The sequence below is a fragment of the Megascapheus bottae genome, chromosome 32 (assembly GCF_031878675.1).
Source record: "Megascapheus bottae isolate mThoBot1 chromosome 32, mThoBot2.hap1, whole genome shotgun sequence".
In the NCBI taxonomy this organism is placed as follows: Eukaryota; Metazoa; Chordata; class Mammalia; order Rodentia; family Geomyidae; genus Megascapheus; species Megascapheus bottae.
The window spans coordinates 8,550,302-8,568,183 of record NC_143540.1 but is presented as its reverse complement, the minus strand read 5'-3'; the positions used below and the strand labels follow the sequence as shown (position 1 = coordinate 8,568,183).

Below are 17,882 nucleotides of genomic sequence, written 5' to 3'. Positions count from 1 at the left end.
CATGCTAGGCAGGCACTCTACCACTAGGCCAAACTCCTGGCCCCTTGTTTTGTTTTTGCCTGTCCTGGGCTTAAGCTCGGGGCCTGAGCACTATCCTTGGACTTTCTCAGGGATAGAGCTCTACCACTTGAGCCTCAGCACCATTTTCGGCTGTTTTCTATGTATGTGGTACCGAGGAATCGAACCTGGGTCTTCGTGCATGCTAAGCAAGCACTCTACCACTAGGCCAAACTCTTGGTCCCTGACCATTTATATTCTTATTCCAGAAGTAGAGGTTTTGTTGTATTACTACTACAGTTCTTTTCCCCACCCCCACACCTCTGGTCAGTTGTGGGGCTTGAACTCAGGGCCTAGATGCTGTCCCCGAGCTCTTTTGCTCAAGGGCAGCACTCTACCACTTGAATCACAGCTCCAATGCAACTATTTTTTTTGCTAATGTATCAGAGTTAGAGTCTCGTAAGACTTCCTGCCAAGGCTAGCCTCGAACCGTGATCCTCAAGATCTCAGCCTCCCGAAAAGCTAGGATTCCAGGTAGGAGCCACCAGTGCTGGCTTTTCCTGACATTAAGAGGGATAGTAAGCTACAGAATTTTGGAGTCCAGAGAGATGGAATTGCCAAGTACCAAAGCCTATTTTCACAGATTAAGAAACAAAGGCCATGCAGGGTGTGGTGGCTCGTGTCAGTAATCCTAGCTACTCAGGAGGCTGAAATCTGAGGATCACAGCTTAAAACCAACATGGGCATTAAAGACCAGGAGACTCTTCTCTCCAATTAATCACTAGAAAACAAAGAAGTGGGGCTGTGATTCAAGGAGTAGGGCTGTAGGTAGCCTTGAGCTGAAGAGCTCAGGGACAGTGTCCAGGCCCAGAGTTCAAATCCCAAGACTGACAAAAGAAAAAGAAAAAAGAAAAGAAACAAAGGTCAAGGGAAAAATTCACACCTACAATCTCAATTCAAGGCCAGCCCAGCCCCCTCCCCCCAAAAAACGAAAGAAACCTGATCTTCATGGTCCAGGCCAATCCGGAGGGGAAAAATGAGACCCTATCTGGAAAACACCACAAGCAAAAAGGACTGGGGGGGGGGGAGGGCGGCGCAGGGAGGCATGATCCAAGTAGCAGAGTACCTGGGTAACAACAGTTCTAACTCCCAGCTCAGGAACACCCCCACCAGGAACATCTGATTCCCCAGAATCTCAACGGAATACTTCATTTTAGCTGACTTGAGGTCACCATTCAGATCTAAGCATTTATCATAATGACAAAATTACATACCTTGGTTCTGTAAATTGAGTGTGTGTGTGTGTGTGTATGCGAGCACACTCACCATCTGCAAGTGCAACTTGACCCAATGGTAAATACATGTACCCTGCTGTGCACCATTATTCTCTGTCATCCTCCTAAACTTTCCCTTTGGTGTTAACTGTAAGTTTGAGTTTGGATGGTGACTTCATCTATGACTTGTCTGTTGTTTTTTTTCTGTTCGTCACTGTCTGCCCCCGCTAGGCTACCTGTGTACCAGGGACACCGTGACTCTTCCATCATTTTGATCTACCAACTGGCTGCTTAAGGAAGCATTGTAAAACTCCCTAATGGACTGAGTCCTAACATTAAAGATGCCACCAGATGTAACCAGTGAAAGAGATGGCCTGGAAGACACACCTGTCATTTCCAACTCTCGATGACATCATGTCGCCTCCCTGTCTCTGGCTGCTGCTACTCAAGGAGGATCTTTCCTCCTGGCTGACTCTTCCTCGGGGATTCTCATCCAGTTCTCAAGGCTCAAGCAAGTCTCAAGACTCTTCCCCCACGCTTCTAGTTTTGTTTAACATCTCCGCTCAAAGCTAACAAGACCAAAACAGAGCTCTTGTCATCCTAGCTACTCAGGAGGCTGAGATCTGAAGAGCGTGGTTCAAAGCCAACAAGGGAACAAAAATCAACGAGACTCATTTCCAATGAACTACCAGAAAACGGGAAAATGGTGCTGTGGCTCAAAGTGGTAGGACACTAGCACTGAGCTGAAGAGCTCAGGGACAGCACCCAGGTCTAGAGTTCAAGACCCACGAATGACCAAAAGGAAAAAAAATGTATCACAGAATATATTATGGGAAAAAAAAAACCTGCTACAAACTAATAGTAGAAAAACACAGTTTATCTGAACACAGTGATGCACACCTCTAAATCCAGCTAGCTGTTCAGGAGCCAAAGCAAGAGCATCCTGAATGTGAAGCCCAGGCCATAGTTAGCAAGACACCTCAAAAATAAATAAATAAAGGCAGGCTGAAGCTGCAGTTCAAGTGGCAGGACTATTGCCTGGTAAATGTGAAGTGCTTAGTTCAATGCAATTCAAAAACAGAAAAAGAGGGCTGGGAGTTTGGCCTAGTGGTTAAAGTGCTTGCCTAGCATGCACAAAGATCCAGGTTCGATTCCTTGGTACCACATATATAGAAAAAAGCCAGAAGTAGTGCTGAGGCTCAAGTGGTAGAACTCTAGCCTTGAGAAAGTCCAAGGACAGTGCTCAGGCCCTGAGCTCAAGCCCAGGACTGGCCAAAAAAAAAAAAAGAAAAAAAAACAGAAAAAGAAGGAACATAAATAGGGTTTATATTGTAGTAGGTATTATAAGCAATTGAAGCCACATGCCAATGGTTCATATCTATAATCCTAGCCACCCAGAAGGCTAACAACTGGAGGACTATGGTTAGAAGCCAGCCTGGTCCTCAAAAGATGCCATCTTCAAGCAATCAGTAAAAACCTAGAGGAGGCTGAGATGGTGGTTTAGTGGTACAGTGCTTGCTTCACATGCATGAAGCCCTGGGTACGATGCCTCAATACCACATAAACAGAAAAAAACAAGAAGTGGTACTGTGGCTCAAGTGGTAAAGTGCTGGCCTTGAGTAAAAGCTGCTCAAGGACAGTGCCTAGACTCTTGAGTTCAAGGGCTAAGATTGATCCCAAAAAAGCTAAGCTGGAGGCATGGCTCAAGTAGTAGAGCACCAACTGTAAACAAGGGCAAGGCACTGAACTCAAACTCCAGAACTGGCCAAAATTAATAATCATGCCAGGCATTGGCAGCTCTTGGCTGTAATCCTACTTACTCAGGAGGCTAAGATCTGAGGATTAAGGTTCGAAGCCAGACTGAGCAGAAATGTCTAAGACTATCTGCAGGCCTGCTCTGCCACTCAGAAGTTGGGTGACCCTGGGAAGCCCTGGTTTCTCTATGCAGAGTCCCACCTGTTCAATGGAAATAACAACACATACCAGGCATGCAATATCATGAGAGCCAGAAAAACCAAGACTCACAAGCAGCAAAAGTCCACCCAGCATGAATGGGTCCTGCCAGGCACTTGGGCACATGTAGTGTTAGGTACTGAGTCTACCACCACATGTTAATGACCCTGTGCACAAAGCTCAACAGGTATGGTTGCTTTCCCAACCGGACAGTTAACTTGCTCATATATGACTTCAGGCAATTCACGATCTTTACCCACTTCAGAACAGTCACCTAAACTGGGGGGTTGGTGAAACAGAGCTATAGCTCAAGTGGGAGAGGGGCAGCCTTGAGCAAAAAAGCTAAGGGATAGCACCCAGGCCCCGACTTCAAGTCCCATTATTGGCACCAAAAAAAAAAAAAATTATAAACTGAGAGGTGGAGTGGGGTGGCGTGTTTACGTGTCGTAACTAGTTATATAAAAGTACAACAGAGCCTCCAGAGAAATGTGTTCCTGCCACAATAATGAAAGAGAGAGGATGGGTGCCAGTGGCTAAGTGTGAGCCACTCAGGAGATTGAGATCTGAGGATCACAGTTGGAAGCCAGCCCAGCAGGAAAAGTCCATGATTCTTATCTCCAATTAATCACCAAAAAAGCAGGAAGCACTAACCCTGAGCATAGACACCTCAAGAGACAGTGCCCAGACCCTGACTTCAAGCCAGGGTGACTTTAATTCCTGCCTATAATCCCTATACTAGGAGCAGTTGAAGTGGAACTTTTAAAACCAACCTGGGCAACTTGATAAGATCCTGTCTCAATATTAAAATTAAAAAGGGGGGGCCGGGAGTTTGGCCTAGTGGTTAAAGTGCTTGCCTAGCATGCATGAAGACCCGGGTTCGATTCCTCGGTACCACATACATAGAAAAAAGTCAGAAGTGGTGCTGAGGCTCAAGTGGTAGAGCTCTAGCCTTGAGAAAGTCCAAGGACAGTGTTCAGGCCCTGAGCTCAAGCCCAGGACTGGCAAAAAAAAAAAAATTAAATTAAATTAAAAAGGGGCCAAAGGTGTAGCTCAAGGAGAAGAATGTCCAAGCTGAATTTAACCCCCTCCCAATACTATTAAAAAAAAAAAAAGAAAAAGACTCAAGTGGAACAGTAGCTCCAGAGGAAGAGCGCCAGCCTTGTGCAAAAAACAAACTCAGGGACAGCGCCCAAGACTCAGAACAAGCAAAGAAAAAAAGAGACTAAATATGGAGATATTTGTTTGTATTGTGCATTCAAAGGGAAGCCTAAACCATATTATCACACGTTGTTAAAGATACTAGCTTTAATTTATAACTGTAACCCTCACTACTGAGGAAAGCTGAGGTCTAAGAATCCAGGTTGAAAGCCAGCCCCAGTGAAACTTTTTTTTTTGGCCTGGGCTCTGTCCTGGGATCTCTCTGTGCTCGAGGCTAGTTCTCTACCACTTGGGCCACAGTGCTACTTTCTGCTTCTCTGTATTTGAGGTACTGAGGAATCAAACCCCCAGTGAAACTCTCTCTCTCCAATTAACACCACCACCCGCCCCCCATGAAGAAATGTAAGTGCTAACGCACCAGCCTTAAGAAGAAAAGCTAAGGGACAGCACCAGGCACCGAGTCCAGGCCCCAGTACCAAGACAAAGACAGGTTTCACCTGAGCATCGTTCTGAAACACCTAAAATGCATTCAGCACTAACTAAACACCTGATCCTACATTGTTTTTTAAAAAGCTGGGGCTGGGGACATGGCTTAGTGATAGTGTGTTTGATACCTGAGTACCACATACACAGAGAAAGCTGGAAGTGGTGCTGTGGCTCAAGTGGTAGAGTGCTAGCCTTGAGCAAAAGTAGTTCAGGGACAGTGCCCAGGCCCAGAATTAAGCCTCAGGACCAAGAAATTTTAAAAAAAAAAAAAAAGCTTCCATCTCTATTAGCCCAACACAGAGATAGCAGCACACCAAGACACCGCATAACCAAAACTCCACAATTTCATAAAGCCAAGAAAAGCCATGCAAATGATAACACCATTAATGGAATTTCACTCCAGAACCAAATGCAAAGTGTGTGTGTGGGGGGGGGGAAGAAGAATCTTTGCACCCCCAGCTATGATTGTCTCCAGTCAATGATTATGCAGTAAATGGCCAGAAAATCAGAATGGATTCAAATAGTAAAGACCCTGTCACTACCTCTTCCATCATTTTCCTCCGCATCATTTCTAAAATGAGTTATACACAACTTGTGGGTTGGGGATTGGGAAGAAAAAAAAAAAAAAAAAACCTGGGAGAGTGAGGGAAAGGGGGAGGGGAAACATTTGTTCAAAAAAAAAAAAAAATGGACTCCTTACCTGGCTTATGTAACTGTAACCCCTCTGGGCATCATCTTCATCATAATAAATTTTAAAAAAAAAGCTAAAACATAAATAAATAAAAATAAATAAAAAACCCACCCAGAAGTGAACAGAAGCAAAAGTTAAGACGGGAGCAGCAAGAAAAACAAACTACAGAAGCCGAGGAAACCAGTTGCCTCTGTCCCTCATCAGAAAGCAGGTTTCCCCCCACACCCGCACCCCCTGCACCCCCTCCTGCCCCTGCACCCCCTCATGGAAGCCCAAGACAGAACCACAGCAAGTTCTAGAAGCCAAGTTACCCTCGAGGACGGGAAAGGAGGGCTGGGGGTGGGCGGAGTGGGGACACTGCGCCCCAGGAACCTCCAGCCCCCAGGCCGGGACCCCCCCCCGGGGGGGGCGGGAAAGGGGAGGGGCGGCCGGGGGAGGGGCGCGGCTCGGGGTGGGGGGAAGGGGGACGCCGCCCCGGCTCGCCCGGCTGCTGGACAGCGCCGCCGGGGATGGGGTGCGGGATGGGGTTCCCCCGCCCCGCCATCTTCCGAAGCCGCCCCCCCCATTCCGGAACTACGGGAGACGCGGCTGGAGGCCCCGGCCCTGAGGCCGGCGCGGCGCGGACGCCCGTGGCTGTACCTGTGACTGAGGCGGCTCCGGGGCGGCGGCGGCGGCGGCGGGGAGAGAGCGTGCGCGCGCCCGGGGTGTCGCGGTCCCGTGTTTGACGGCCGCCCGCTCTTTCCTCGGCCTTCCCGGACGCGGGCGTCGTTCCCCGCCCCTTCACCTCTCACCTTCTACCTTTCCCCTCCCGCCGCCTCCGCCGCGCTTCACACGTGCTGCTGCTCCTCCTCCGCATCACCTCCTCCCCACCCCCTCCCTCCCCAACACCCCCCCCCCCCCGCCCTCCAGGCGTGCGCGTGCGCAGCCGCGGCCTCGCTTCCGCGGCTCTCCCTCCGCCCCTCCGCCGCCTGCCACTCATCCGGGCGGAAGTTCTGTATGGCTGGCTGGCTGAGCCGGGGGCGGGGCATCTCCAGGAAGTTCTGTATAGGGCTGGCTGGCTGAGCCGGGGGCGGGGCATCTCCAGGAAGTTCTGTATGGCTGGCTGGCTGAGCCGGGGGCGGGGCATCTCCAGGAAGTTCTGTATAGGGCTGGCTGGCTGAGCCGGGGGCGGGGCATCCCATATGGTAAATGATTTCATAGGGATTGTCAGGCACTGAGAAGTCGTTCTGCTTTGTACGTGTGATGATACGGCGTATAAAGCTGCCCCTCCAGCTTTTCAAGTGTCACTGGCTTCATTTAATAGTTAAAAATGATGAACTATCATCTGGCATATTCTAATGAAAATTGTGCATAACGCTTCTGAAACTGGGTCTTTCATAGGGGGAAAAAAAAGCACTTGGATAACCGATTTCTATGGCTTTCAAAGCTAAGATATATAATATACGAAACCAATTTAAATACCGCTTCTTGTTCTTTATGTCAGATTAAATTACAGATTTTGTGATTCTATTTTTGGACATTTTCAAAATAAAAAGGGAGTCGAATGAGAAAGGTACAAAGAAAGGTACAGGTGTGTTTGATTCACACCACAAGGAAAAAAATAAAAGCAGCTGAGTTATATTGTACTAGCAGATGGTTGAATGCATTGTGTACCTAGAGTGAGTTTTCCTACAGTCATTTCAAAAACTTTTCTTTTTTTGCCAGTCCTGGGGCTTGAACCCAGGGCCTGGGCACTGTCCTCAGGCTTTCTCAAGGCTAGAGCTCTACCATTTGAGCCACACAACCATTTCCAGATTTTTCTATGCACATAGTACCAAGGAATCAAGCCCAGGTCTTTGTGCATGCTAGGCAAGCACTCTACCACTAGGCTAAAATTCTCAGCCCCTTTTGTGCTGATTTTTTGAACTCAGCATCCAGCCACTGAGTCTCAGATCTCAGCCACCTGAACAGCTAGGCTTATGTTTATGAGCCACTGATGCTTATCTGTTGTTTTTTGTTTTGGTCGGTCGTGGGGCTTGAATTCTGGGTCTGGGCACTGTCCCTGAGCTCTTCAGCTCAAGGCTAGCACTCTACTACTTTGAGCCACAACCCCACTTCCAGTTTTCTGGAGGTTCGTTGGAGATAAGAGTCTCTCAGGCTTTCCTACCCTGGATAGCTTTGAACCACCATCCCCAGATCTCAGCCTCCTGAGTAGTTAGGATTAGAGGCAAGAGCCACCAGCACCAGCTTTGTTTTTGTTTTTGTTTGTTATTGTTTGCTTTTGAAACAGTTTCTCTGGGTAGACTAGACTAGCCTCAAATTCATGACATATGCCAGGCTGGCCTAAAACTCCAGATCCTATTGCTGGGAATAAAGGCATGCATCACCTCACCCACATAGATTCCTTAATATCTACTTCTGTTCAGTTATTCACATTCATAATTTTGAAGTTTTTTATGAAGTCTGCAATATTTTGAGGGAAAAAAAGGCAGCTACTGTTTCATCAGGGTCAGAGCTTGATTACAAAGACAAAGTGATGGGTTCTCCCCTTTATAAAAACAAGTTTGGGGGGTTGGGGTTTTTCTTACTTCTTTTTTTCCCTTTTATTGTATTTTATTGTCAGGATAATGTACAGAGGTTAGAGTTACATTCGTCAGGTAATGGGTATAATACTTCTCAAATCTTGATACCCCTTCTCACGTTTTTGTCCCCCTTCCCTCCCCAAGTTTGGGTCTTTTAACAAATATAAAACAGTTAAACGAGTAGAAAAATAGTGACATTTTTAATAAAATTTTTATGCCAGTACTGATGCTTGAACTCAGGGCCTGAGCGCTGTCCCTTAACTTACTTGCTCAAAGCAGGTGAAATACCACACAAGTTACATCTCTACTTCTAGGTTTTTTTGAGGTTAATTGGAGAGTCTCACAGACTTTCCTTCCCAAGCTGGCTTTGAATTGTAATCCTCAGATCTCAGCCTCCTGAGTAGCTAGGATTTACAGGTGTGAGCCTCCAGGGCTGGGTTCCTCTCTATTTTCAGAATAGAGCTCCTAATAAAGCTTTACATACCAGCACAGAACCATTCAACCCTTTCTGTTCATAATGGAGCAACCAGTCCAACATGAAATATTATTCCTGTCAGACTCCTTCATTTTCCACATCTAAAGAATGGTCCAAGCTGGGTGCTGCTGGCTTGTGTCTATAATCCTAACTACTCAGGAGGCTGAGATCTGAGGATTGCAGTTCAAAGCCAGCTTGCACAGGGAAATTTGTAAGACTGTTATCTCCAGTGAAACACCAGTAAACCAGAAATGACGCTGTGGCTCAAGTGGCAGAGTGCTAGCCTTGAGCTGAAGAGCTCAGGGACAGGGCCCAGGCCCAGAGTTCAAGCCCCAGGACCGATCAAAAAAAAAAGTCCAAGTTAGCTTTAGCGGCTACCTAAATGTAGTCATAGAATGGCAGGAGACATTCCTTTGGCAAAAAAGGACACATTCTTGTCCTGTATCTTATACTGGTAAGTGAGGCTTCGATCCCTCCGGCCTGTGGGAAATCTCCAAAGGATCTTCAGCTGCAAATAAGGAGAAGAATGAAGAAATGCCACTGTGAACCCCCCACTCTGTCTTCTCTGTGATCTTCAAGTGAGATTTCTATGAGACTGTACAGTAATGGGACCAACTTCTGTTTTATTCTTTGTGTGTGTGTGTGTGTGTGTGTGTCCCATGGGTACATGCTGGGACTCAGGCATGAACTCAGAGCTTCAAGCTCTTTTTTTAGTACTAGGGCTTCAGTACTCTGTCCCTTAGCCTCTTCCTGCTCAAGGCGACCTCGCTATCTCATGAGACAACATGCCACTTCTGGCATTTTCTGATTAATTGGGGAAAAGAGTCTCATGGATTTTCCTGCCCAGGATAGCTTTGAACCTCGATCCTCTGATCTTAGCCTCCTGATTAGCTACAGGTTCCCGGTGAGCCTCTGGATCTTGCCCAGCTTTTTCCCTCACAGTAGTTACTTTACAATTTGAGCCACTCCTCCACTTCTGAATTTTGCTTGTTAATTGGAGGTAAGAGTCTCAGTTTTGACTGTCCTGAGTGGCTTCAAACCTTGATTCTCAGATCATAAATTCCTAAGAAGCTAGGAATGGAATATAGGTATGAACTACAAGCAGCTAGCTTGAAACCAATTTCTAAAATAAACTTTTTACTAGCTAACTAAAAATAAATTGCCCTCCCGCTATTAAAGAACTATATTTTCTCACTCATTATACAAAAGTAAAAGAAAAAAAAATCCCCCAGGGGGAAAAATTATAATAGTATTTTTAGGTATCTTCCTTTGTCTCTCTCTTTTTTAAAATACAGTTTTCATAGATCTTTTATCTTTTTTTTTTTTTTTGAAGGGGGAGGGTTGGGGTTTGAATTCAGAGCCTGGGCACTGTCCCTGACCTTTTGTACTGAAGGCTAGAGTTCTACCACTTTTGAGTCACAGTGCCGCTTCTGGTTTTCTGGTGGTTCATTAGAGATAAGAGCTATCAACACCTGGCTTTTTTTTTTAAAGACAGGATCTAAATGTTATTCTTTGATTTTATCTTTTTTGGAAAATCTGCACAATAAGAAGATAAACATGGAGATAGTGCCCAACGTAGAACTATAAAGACAACACTTTCTGGGCACCAGTGGCTCACACCTGTCATCCTAGCTACTCAGGCAGCTGTGATCTAAGGATCACAGTTCAAAGCCAGCCCGGGCACGAAAGTCTGTGAGACTCTTAAAATGAACCACCAGAAAATGAGAAGTGGTGCTGTGGCTCAAAGCGCTAGAATGCTAGCCTTGAACTGAAGAGCTCAGGGACAGAACCCAAGCCCAGAGTTCAAGCCCTCCAAAAACCACATTCCCAGCTACATCTTTGACTCTTCTCCAGTGCAATTCAGACACCTGGGCAGAGGGCACATACCTGTCCGTGCACATCCTTGCAGAAGCCAGTGGACAGGCCTTCAGCCTGAAGGATCAGGTGGCTCTGATGGCTGAGGCCATTCAGCAGAAGGTCATTCTCCTCATCCTCAGCTTCTCCACTGTTGTGCAAAAGGGCTACCACATTTCCCTGCATCACACAGAAGATGAAAACCTGTTTCTTACTGGAGCATATCTTCTCAATCACTCTCCGCCCTCCTGTTACTTCTGCTGTTACTGTTTCCTTGTGGTGAAGATAAAGATCCTGTCAATTCATCTAAAGCCAAGCTTGCTCTAGGGTCTTCAAAACTGACCTCATGGCTGGGCGCTGTCTGTCATCCTAGCTACCCAAGAGGCTGAAATCTGAAAATCGTGGTTCAAAGCCAACCAGGGCACAAAAGTCTGTGAGACTCTTTTTTGTTTATTTGTTTGCCAGTCCTGGGGACTGAACTCAGAGTCTGAGCATTGTCCTTGAACGTTCCTCAAGGGTAGTGCTCTATCACTTGAGCCACAGCACCACTTCCAGCTTTTTTTTCTGTATACATGGTAACAAGGAATCAAACCCGGGTCTTCATGCACGCTAGGCAAGCACTCTACTACTAGGCCAAACTCCCGGCCCCAAGTCTATGAGACTCTTATCACCAATGAACCATCAGAAAACTGGAAGTGGTGCTGTGGTTCAAAGTGGTAGAGCAGGGCCAGGAGTTTGGCCTAGTGGTTAAAGTGCTTGCCTAGCATGCACGAATACCCAGGTTCGATTCCTTGGTACCACATACATAGAAAAAAGCAGGAAGTGGTGCGGAGGCTCAAGTAGTAGAGTGCTAGCCTTGAGAAAGTCCAAGGACAGTGCTCAGGCTCTGAGCCCAAGATCAAGACTGGCCAAAAAAAAAAAAGTAATTAAAGTGGTAGAGCACTAGTCTTCAGCTGAAGACCTCAGGGACAGAGCCCACGTCCTGAATTCAAGCCTCAGAGCTGGCCAAAAAAAAAAAAGGAAAGAAAAAAAGAAATGTGAGCCATCCAAACAGATATTAAAAATACATAAGGAAGCCAGGCACTGGTGGCTACTCAGGAGGCTGAGATCTGAGGATGGGAGTTTCAAAGCCAGGCCAGGAAGGAACGTCTGTGAGACTCTTGTCTCTAAATGAACCACCAGAAAACAAGAAGTGGTGCTGTGGCTCCAGATGGTAGAGCACTGGCCTTGAGTGGAAGAGCTCAGGGACAACACCCAGGCCCAGAGTTCAAGTCTCCTGACCAATTACAACAACAACAAAAAAAGTGACAGCTACAGGGTAGGAGTATATACATAGAAACTGCTTGCCTAGCATGCCTTAGGCCTTGCATTTGATCTCAGCACCAAATGGAGAGCCAATCTGGGTTTTTAGAGCCACAGAAAAGAAGTAGAGGGGGCAAGGCTCTTAGTACCTGTAGTTCCCAGCACACGGTCGCTCTGCAGTAGTGGACAAAGTCCAGCACTGCTACTGCTCCCAAACCCAAGCTCAGCAACACGCTAAGGTCATCTACCAGCAGTACCGGAAACCTCCATGTTGCTTCCTCCCTGTCCACGGGTTTCAGGGCCTCCCGTACAAACTCATATAATGGTTGCAGGCTCCCAGCACCTGCTTCCCTGGAGACACAAAGGGACAAAAGTCACTAAAGCTCAAAGGCGGATGATGCTTGCTCATACCTGTCACCCTGTCACCCTAGTTACTCAGGAGCTGAGATCTGAGGATCACACTTCAAAAGCCAGCCCAAACAAAGAAAGTCTGTAAGACTCTTGTCACCAGCAAAAAAAGAAAAAAAAAAAGCAAAGCTGTGGCTCTAGTGGTATAAAGAGCTAGCCTTGAGCAAAAAAGCTCAGGGACAGTGCACAGGTCCTGAGTTCAAGTCCCAGGACAAGCAAAAAAATAAAAAGTCACTAGAGCTCAATCTCTAGGTCGGTATTTTTTTTTTTTTTTTGCCAGTCCTGAGGTTTGAACTCAGGGCCTGGGCACTGTCCCTGAATTTTCTCAACACTAGAGCACTACCACTTGAGCAACAGCACCACTTCTGTCTTTTTTCTATTATGTCGTCCCGAGGAAATGAATCCGGGTCTTTGTGCATGCTAGGGAAGCACTCTCCCACTAGGCCACACTCCTGACCTTAGAGCTCAATCTCTTTAAAAATGTTTATCCAAGGGCCAGGAGTGTGGACTAGTGGGAGAGTGCTTGCCTAATATGCATGAAGCCTTGGGTTCAATTCCTCGTTATCAAATATACAGAAAATGCAGGAAGTGGTGGCTCAAGTGGTAGAGCACTAGCCTTGAGAAAACTCAAAGTCAGTGCCCTAGGACCAGCAAAAACAAACAAACAAACAAAAAACTAGCACAAGGGTTCTACACAGTGACCTTTGTCTGGGCCCAACTGCCAGCTGCTAGCTGTGCCATGCTGACCTGAGGAAGCTCAGGGGGTGTGGCTCTTCCTGTGTCTGGAAGAAGATATCCACTGTGGACTTGAGGCCCTCCAGGAACACGAGCTGCCCACGTTCCCGGGCCATGGTTAGGTTGACACCCTAAATGGGATGAATAAGTAAACAGCCAGAACTTGAAGGAAAACCCTTCCCAGATATGCCCTCACAAGACCTGACAAATCACCAAAAGCTATTTTTCACCTGGAACCATGTCTTTCTTTCCCCCAACCCCCTCCCACCCCATGGCCTAGTAGTAGAGTGCCTGCCTAGCATGCACAAAGCCCTGGGTTTGATTCCTCAGTACCACATACACAGAAAAAGCCAGAAGTGGTGCTGTGGCTCAAGGGGTGGAGCTCCAGCCTTGAGGAAAGCCCAAGAACAGTGCTCAGGCCCTGAGTTCAAGTCCCAGGACTGGGGGTGGAGGAGAAAAATCCAAGATGCTGCCTTAGTTAAGGGGTTTGAAGTCCTAATATTTCCTGGTCCCTCCTTTCCTAAGTTTCTAACACCCAAACAGGAAAGCTCAGCTTAAGCCCACACTGGTGCAAGCATGGCACATAGCACCATTCAGAGAATTCTAGAATACTTACCAGCTTCTGTCCCACAATGTTGTAATGACTAAAGGACTGTAGGAGTGCCACAAAGCAGACTTTACAGTTGGCTAGGAAACAAAATCAATTAAGTTTTAATGTATTTGTTGATTCTCAGCGCATATATATTTCATTCCTCTGGGAAACAAAAGCACTCAGCCAGACCAAGATACTTAGAGGCAGCTGGTGACAGTGGCTCATGCCTATAATCCTAGCTATTCAGGAGGCTGAGATCTAGGGAATCACAGTTCAAATCCAGCTCAGGCAGGAAACTTCATGAAACTGTTATTTCCAATAAACTATTTAAAAAGCTAGAAGTGAAGCTGTGGCTCTAGCCTTAAAGAAAAAAAACCTCGGGGCCGGGAATTTGGCCTAGTGGTAGCGTGCTTGCCTAGCATGCACGAAGACCCGGGTTCAATTCCTCGGTACCACATACATAGAAAAAAGCTGGAAATGGTACTGAAGCTCAAGTGGTAGAGCTCTAGCCTTGAGAAAGTCCAAGGACAGTGCTCAGGCCCTGAGCTCAAGCCCAGGACTGGAAAAAAAAAAAGAAAAAGAAAAAAAAAAAAGAAAAAAAACCTCAGGGACAGTGACCAACAACAACAACAACAACAACAAAAGTTTCAGGGACAGTGCCTAGACCCTGAGTTCAAGCCCCAGGACTGCTGCTAAATAAACAAATAGCAACATTCCTTAATTTCTTTTAATGTGATTTCAACTCTTGGCATACAGAAGTACAACTCATTTTTTCTTTTCTTTCGTTTAATTTTAGGTCAGTCCTGGGGTTTAAACTCAGGGCCTGGGCACTGTCCTTGGACACTTTTTTCTCAATGCTGGTGCTGTGCCACTTGAGCCATAGCACCCCTTCCAGCTTTTCCTGTATAAGTGGTACCGAGGAATTGAAGGCAGGGCTTTATGCATGGTAGGCAAGCACTGTACCACTGATTTTCCTTTCTTTCTTTTCTTTTTGTTTCTTTGTGTGTGTGTGTGTGCTAGTGCTAAGGATTCAACTCAGGACCTGCATGCTGTCCCTTATCGTTTTTTCACCCATACTAGCACTTGGTCACTTAAGCCACAGCTCCACTTCTGGCCTTTTGCTGTTAACTATAAACGAGAGTCTGATGGAGCGAGGCACCGGTGGCTCATACCTGTAATCCTAGCCAATCAGAAGGCTGAAATCTGAAGATTTCAGTTCAAAGCCAGCCCGGACAGGAAGTCTATGACACTCTTACCTCCAATAAACTACTCAGAAAAGCTGGAAAGAGGTCCTGTGGCTCAAGTGGTAGAGCACTAGCCTTGAGAAGAAAAAAAAAAAGTCTAATAGACTTTCCTACGTGAGTTGGCCTCAAACCACAATCCTCAGATCTTAGCCTCCTAAGTAATTAGAATTACAAAAGCTGCCAACACTCTGCCTCTTTTTCCTGAAGTTTTTTTTTCATATAATGTCAGTGAGCCCCCACCTTTGAGATAGAAGGAAAGAAAATGGTGTACAAGGAAGCTCCCATCTGTCTTGGAATCACAGAGTAAAGTCAGCTTCCCCTAGAAGAGACATACAATTAGACTCCCCGGAAAGAAATAAAAAACAGTGCAGAAATCTAGTTGACTGTGTAAATTTCCTTTTTTGCTTGTTCCCTGTTCTGTGGCTTGAACTCTGGCCTAGAAACTGTCCCTGAGCTTCTTTGACTCAAGGCTAGCATTCTACCACTCAAGTCACAGAGCCACTTCTGGCTTTTCTTGAGTCGTTTATTACTTTCCTGCCCCATCTGGCTTTGAACTGCAATCCTCAGATCTCAGCCTCCTGAGTAGCTAGGATAACAGACATGAGCTACCAACACCTATCTATGTAAATTTCTATACCTGGAAAAATGCACTTTTTGGAGAATGTATTTATTAACTAAACATACTAAATTTGCTTGGAAATAAAGACAAGTAAAAAATATGGGAGCCGGCACAGTAACTCACGCCTGTAACCCTAGCTACTCAGGAGGCTGAGATCTGAGGATATGGTTCAAAGCCAGTTCGGGCAATACAAAGCCGTGAGACTCATCTCCAATTAATCACTAGAAAACAGGAAGTAGAGATATGGTTCAAGGGTAGGGCGGTAGCCTTGAGATGAAGAGGTCAGGAACAGTGCCCAAGCTAGAGTTCAAGTCCCATGACCAAAAAAAAAAAGAAAAAAAGGGAGGGGAGGGGGAATCAATGATTGAAGTTATGATGAGCAAATGATTTTAATCTCCAGTTTATCAAGGTAAAACAGAGAATAAAACAATTCGTGGGCTGGGACTGTGGCTGTGGCTTTTAGTAGTAGAGTTCTTGCCTAGCATGCATGAAACTCCAGGTTCGATTCATCTGTATCATAGACACAGAAAAAAGTCAAACGAGGTGCTGTGACTCAACTGGTAGAGCACTTCTGAGCACAGAGAGCCTCACGGATTCAGCCCAGGCCCTGAATTCAAGCCCCAGAACCTGCACCCCAACAATAATAATAATAATAAATATCAAGGAAGATCCGCTATCAGGCCTTGAAGGTTACCCCCAGTCTGTCATTTACTGGTGCCCCCTTCAATCCTCCATTCCTTTAATCCCAGCCTAAGATAAACGAGAGCTGGCAAGATAACCAGAGCTATCTGCAGGCTTGGATAGCTACCTACCTACCATCTACCAAGTCAACAGGAACCTAAAATTTCCCTAACACGTGGGCCAACTCCAAGGTCTTACATATACTGTGTCTTGTCGGTCTAGAGGAGCCCACATTTTCAGAAGTTCACCTTCCCCAGGGGCCCAAGGCAGCATGCAGCCACAGACCCAGATCCAGGCCTCACCCCCTTCCCAGTGGACTACAACTCCCAGAAATCTGAGCTTCCCCGGCTTCCGCGTGCTAGATCCCGGATGTAAAACATCCACTAGTCTCTCAAAGCTGGTCCCCCCCCCTCGTTCTGGTCCGCACGATATCTTGCCTGTTCTGCCCGGTCAGGGCTGGTGTTGAGAAGGTTATTGAGTTCCGGGAACATTCCGCGCCCTGAAGCCGAGCGCCCGGGAGGAGTAAAGATGGGAAGGTGCCGTGGATGACGGGAGCGGGAAATCCACACATAGGTATCCTCGCAACCCTCCTGGCCTCACGCTGGCTTCAGCGGGAAGTGCGCGTGCGCGACGCCAGCCACTGCCGCAGCCAATGAGGTAGGAGTCTCGGGCGCATGCGCACGAGCGCGCTAGTGATTGGCCGTGAGGGCTGGCTCCTGCTGTCCCAGGCCGGCCTCTCGTTTCCATGGAAACTGTGAAGTCAAAGTGAGGCTTGGGAACGGAGCTCAGGGGTAGAGTGCTTGCCAAGCATGCACGAAGCCCTGGGTTCGGTTCCTCAGTACCACATGTACAGAAAAAGCTGGAAGTGGGGCTGAGGCTCAAGTGGTAGAGCTCTAACCTTGAGAAAACCCAAGGACATTGGTCAGGCCCTGAGTTCAAGCCCCACGACTGGCCAAAATAATAATAATAATAAATAATAATAATAATAATAATAATAATAAAACAAAAGGCCCAGGGCTGGGAGTTTGGCCTAGTGGTAGAGTGTCTGCTTACCATGCAGAAGACCTGGGTTCGATTCCTTGGTCCCACATACATAGAAAAAGCCAGAAGTGGTGTGGTGGCTCAGGGTAGAACACTAGCCTTGAGGAAAGCCTAAGGACAGTGCTCAGGCCCTGAGCTCAAGCCCAGGACTGGCAAAAAAAAAAAAAAAAGGCCCAGTAATAGTGTTCAGGTCCCGAGTTCAAGCCCCAGCACTGGTAAGAAAAAGAAGAAGCTGGAAGAGGTGCTATGGCTCTTATCTCCACTGAGCCACCAGAAAACTCAAGTGTAGAGCACTATAGCCTTGGGCACAGAGAGGGGCTCAGGGACAGAGCCTAGGCCTTGAGTTCAAGACCTAGGACATGCAAAAAAATAATTATTGAGAGCCATGTATAGTGAGGCAGCAAAACAAAATCAACCTCATGGTCTAGCTGCGTGTACTGAGACCACATGGATGAGAGAGGTGCCTGTACACAGAACTTTCCTAGAGTTTGGTTCTGTCTGTGCCATACTTTTATCTGCGCCTGTAGCAACTTCTGCCATGGTGGACACCAGGGGGCGCTCCGAGGCCAGATTTACAGCATTGCTGTGGCCATAGAATGTTGTTGGTGACTTTCCAGCCACTCACTGAGTATGTGACTTCTTTGTCACCAATATGTGACCATGGGGCTTGAACTCTGGGCCTGGGGGCTGTCCCTGATCTCTTCAGCTCAAGGCTAGCACTCTACCACTTGAACCACAGCACTACTTTTTTGTGTGTATGTGGTAATGAAGAATTGAACCCAGGGCTCCAAGGACTCTACCACTAAGCCAC

At 46.9% G+C, this 17,882-nt stretch overlaps 2 protein-coding genes across 5 annotated transcripts in view; both read right to left on the bottom strand.

Moving 5' to 3' along the window:
* Window positions 1-6,239, bottom strand: part of Scap (SREBF chaperone) — a 37,917-nt gene extending 31,678 nt beyond the window's left edge. The window contains exon 1 of the mRNA XM_090323510.1: window positions 6,199-6,239. The gene's annotated coding sequence lies outside the window, so the exon portion shown is untranslated. The remainder of the gene's footprint in view (window positions 1-6,198) is intronic.
* Window positions 6,240-8,031: 1,792 nt separating this feature from the next.
* Window positions 8,032-16,696, bottom strand: Elp6 (elongator acetyltransferase complex subunit 6). 4 transcript variants are annotated; one of them, XM_090323178.1, is made up of 7 exons: window positions 16,468-16,696; window positions 14,971-15,049; window positions 13,511-13,581; window positions 12,907-13,025; window positions 11,901-12,102; window positions 10,483-10,653; window positions 8,032-9,103 (listed from the first exon to the last, which is right to left on the bottom strand). In XM_090323178.1, exons 1-7 carry the CDS (start codon window positions 16,519-16,521, stop codon window positions 8,984-8,986), a joined length of 816 nt encoding a protein of 271 aa, XP_090179304.1. In that variant the 5' UTR covers window positions 16,522-16,696; the 3' UTR covers window positions 8,032-8,983. The 4 variants fall into 4 exon arrangements, with proteins under 4 accessions (XP_090179304.1, XP_090179300.1, XP_090179302.1 ...); XM_090323174.1 differs by having other exon boundaries at window positions 10,483-10,629; window positions 16,468-16,687; XM_090323176.1 differs by having other exon boundaries at window positions 10,483-10,629; window positions 12,000-12,102; window positions 16,468-16,687.
* Window positions 16,697-17,882: the final 1,186 nt, after the last annotated feature.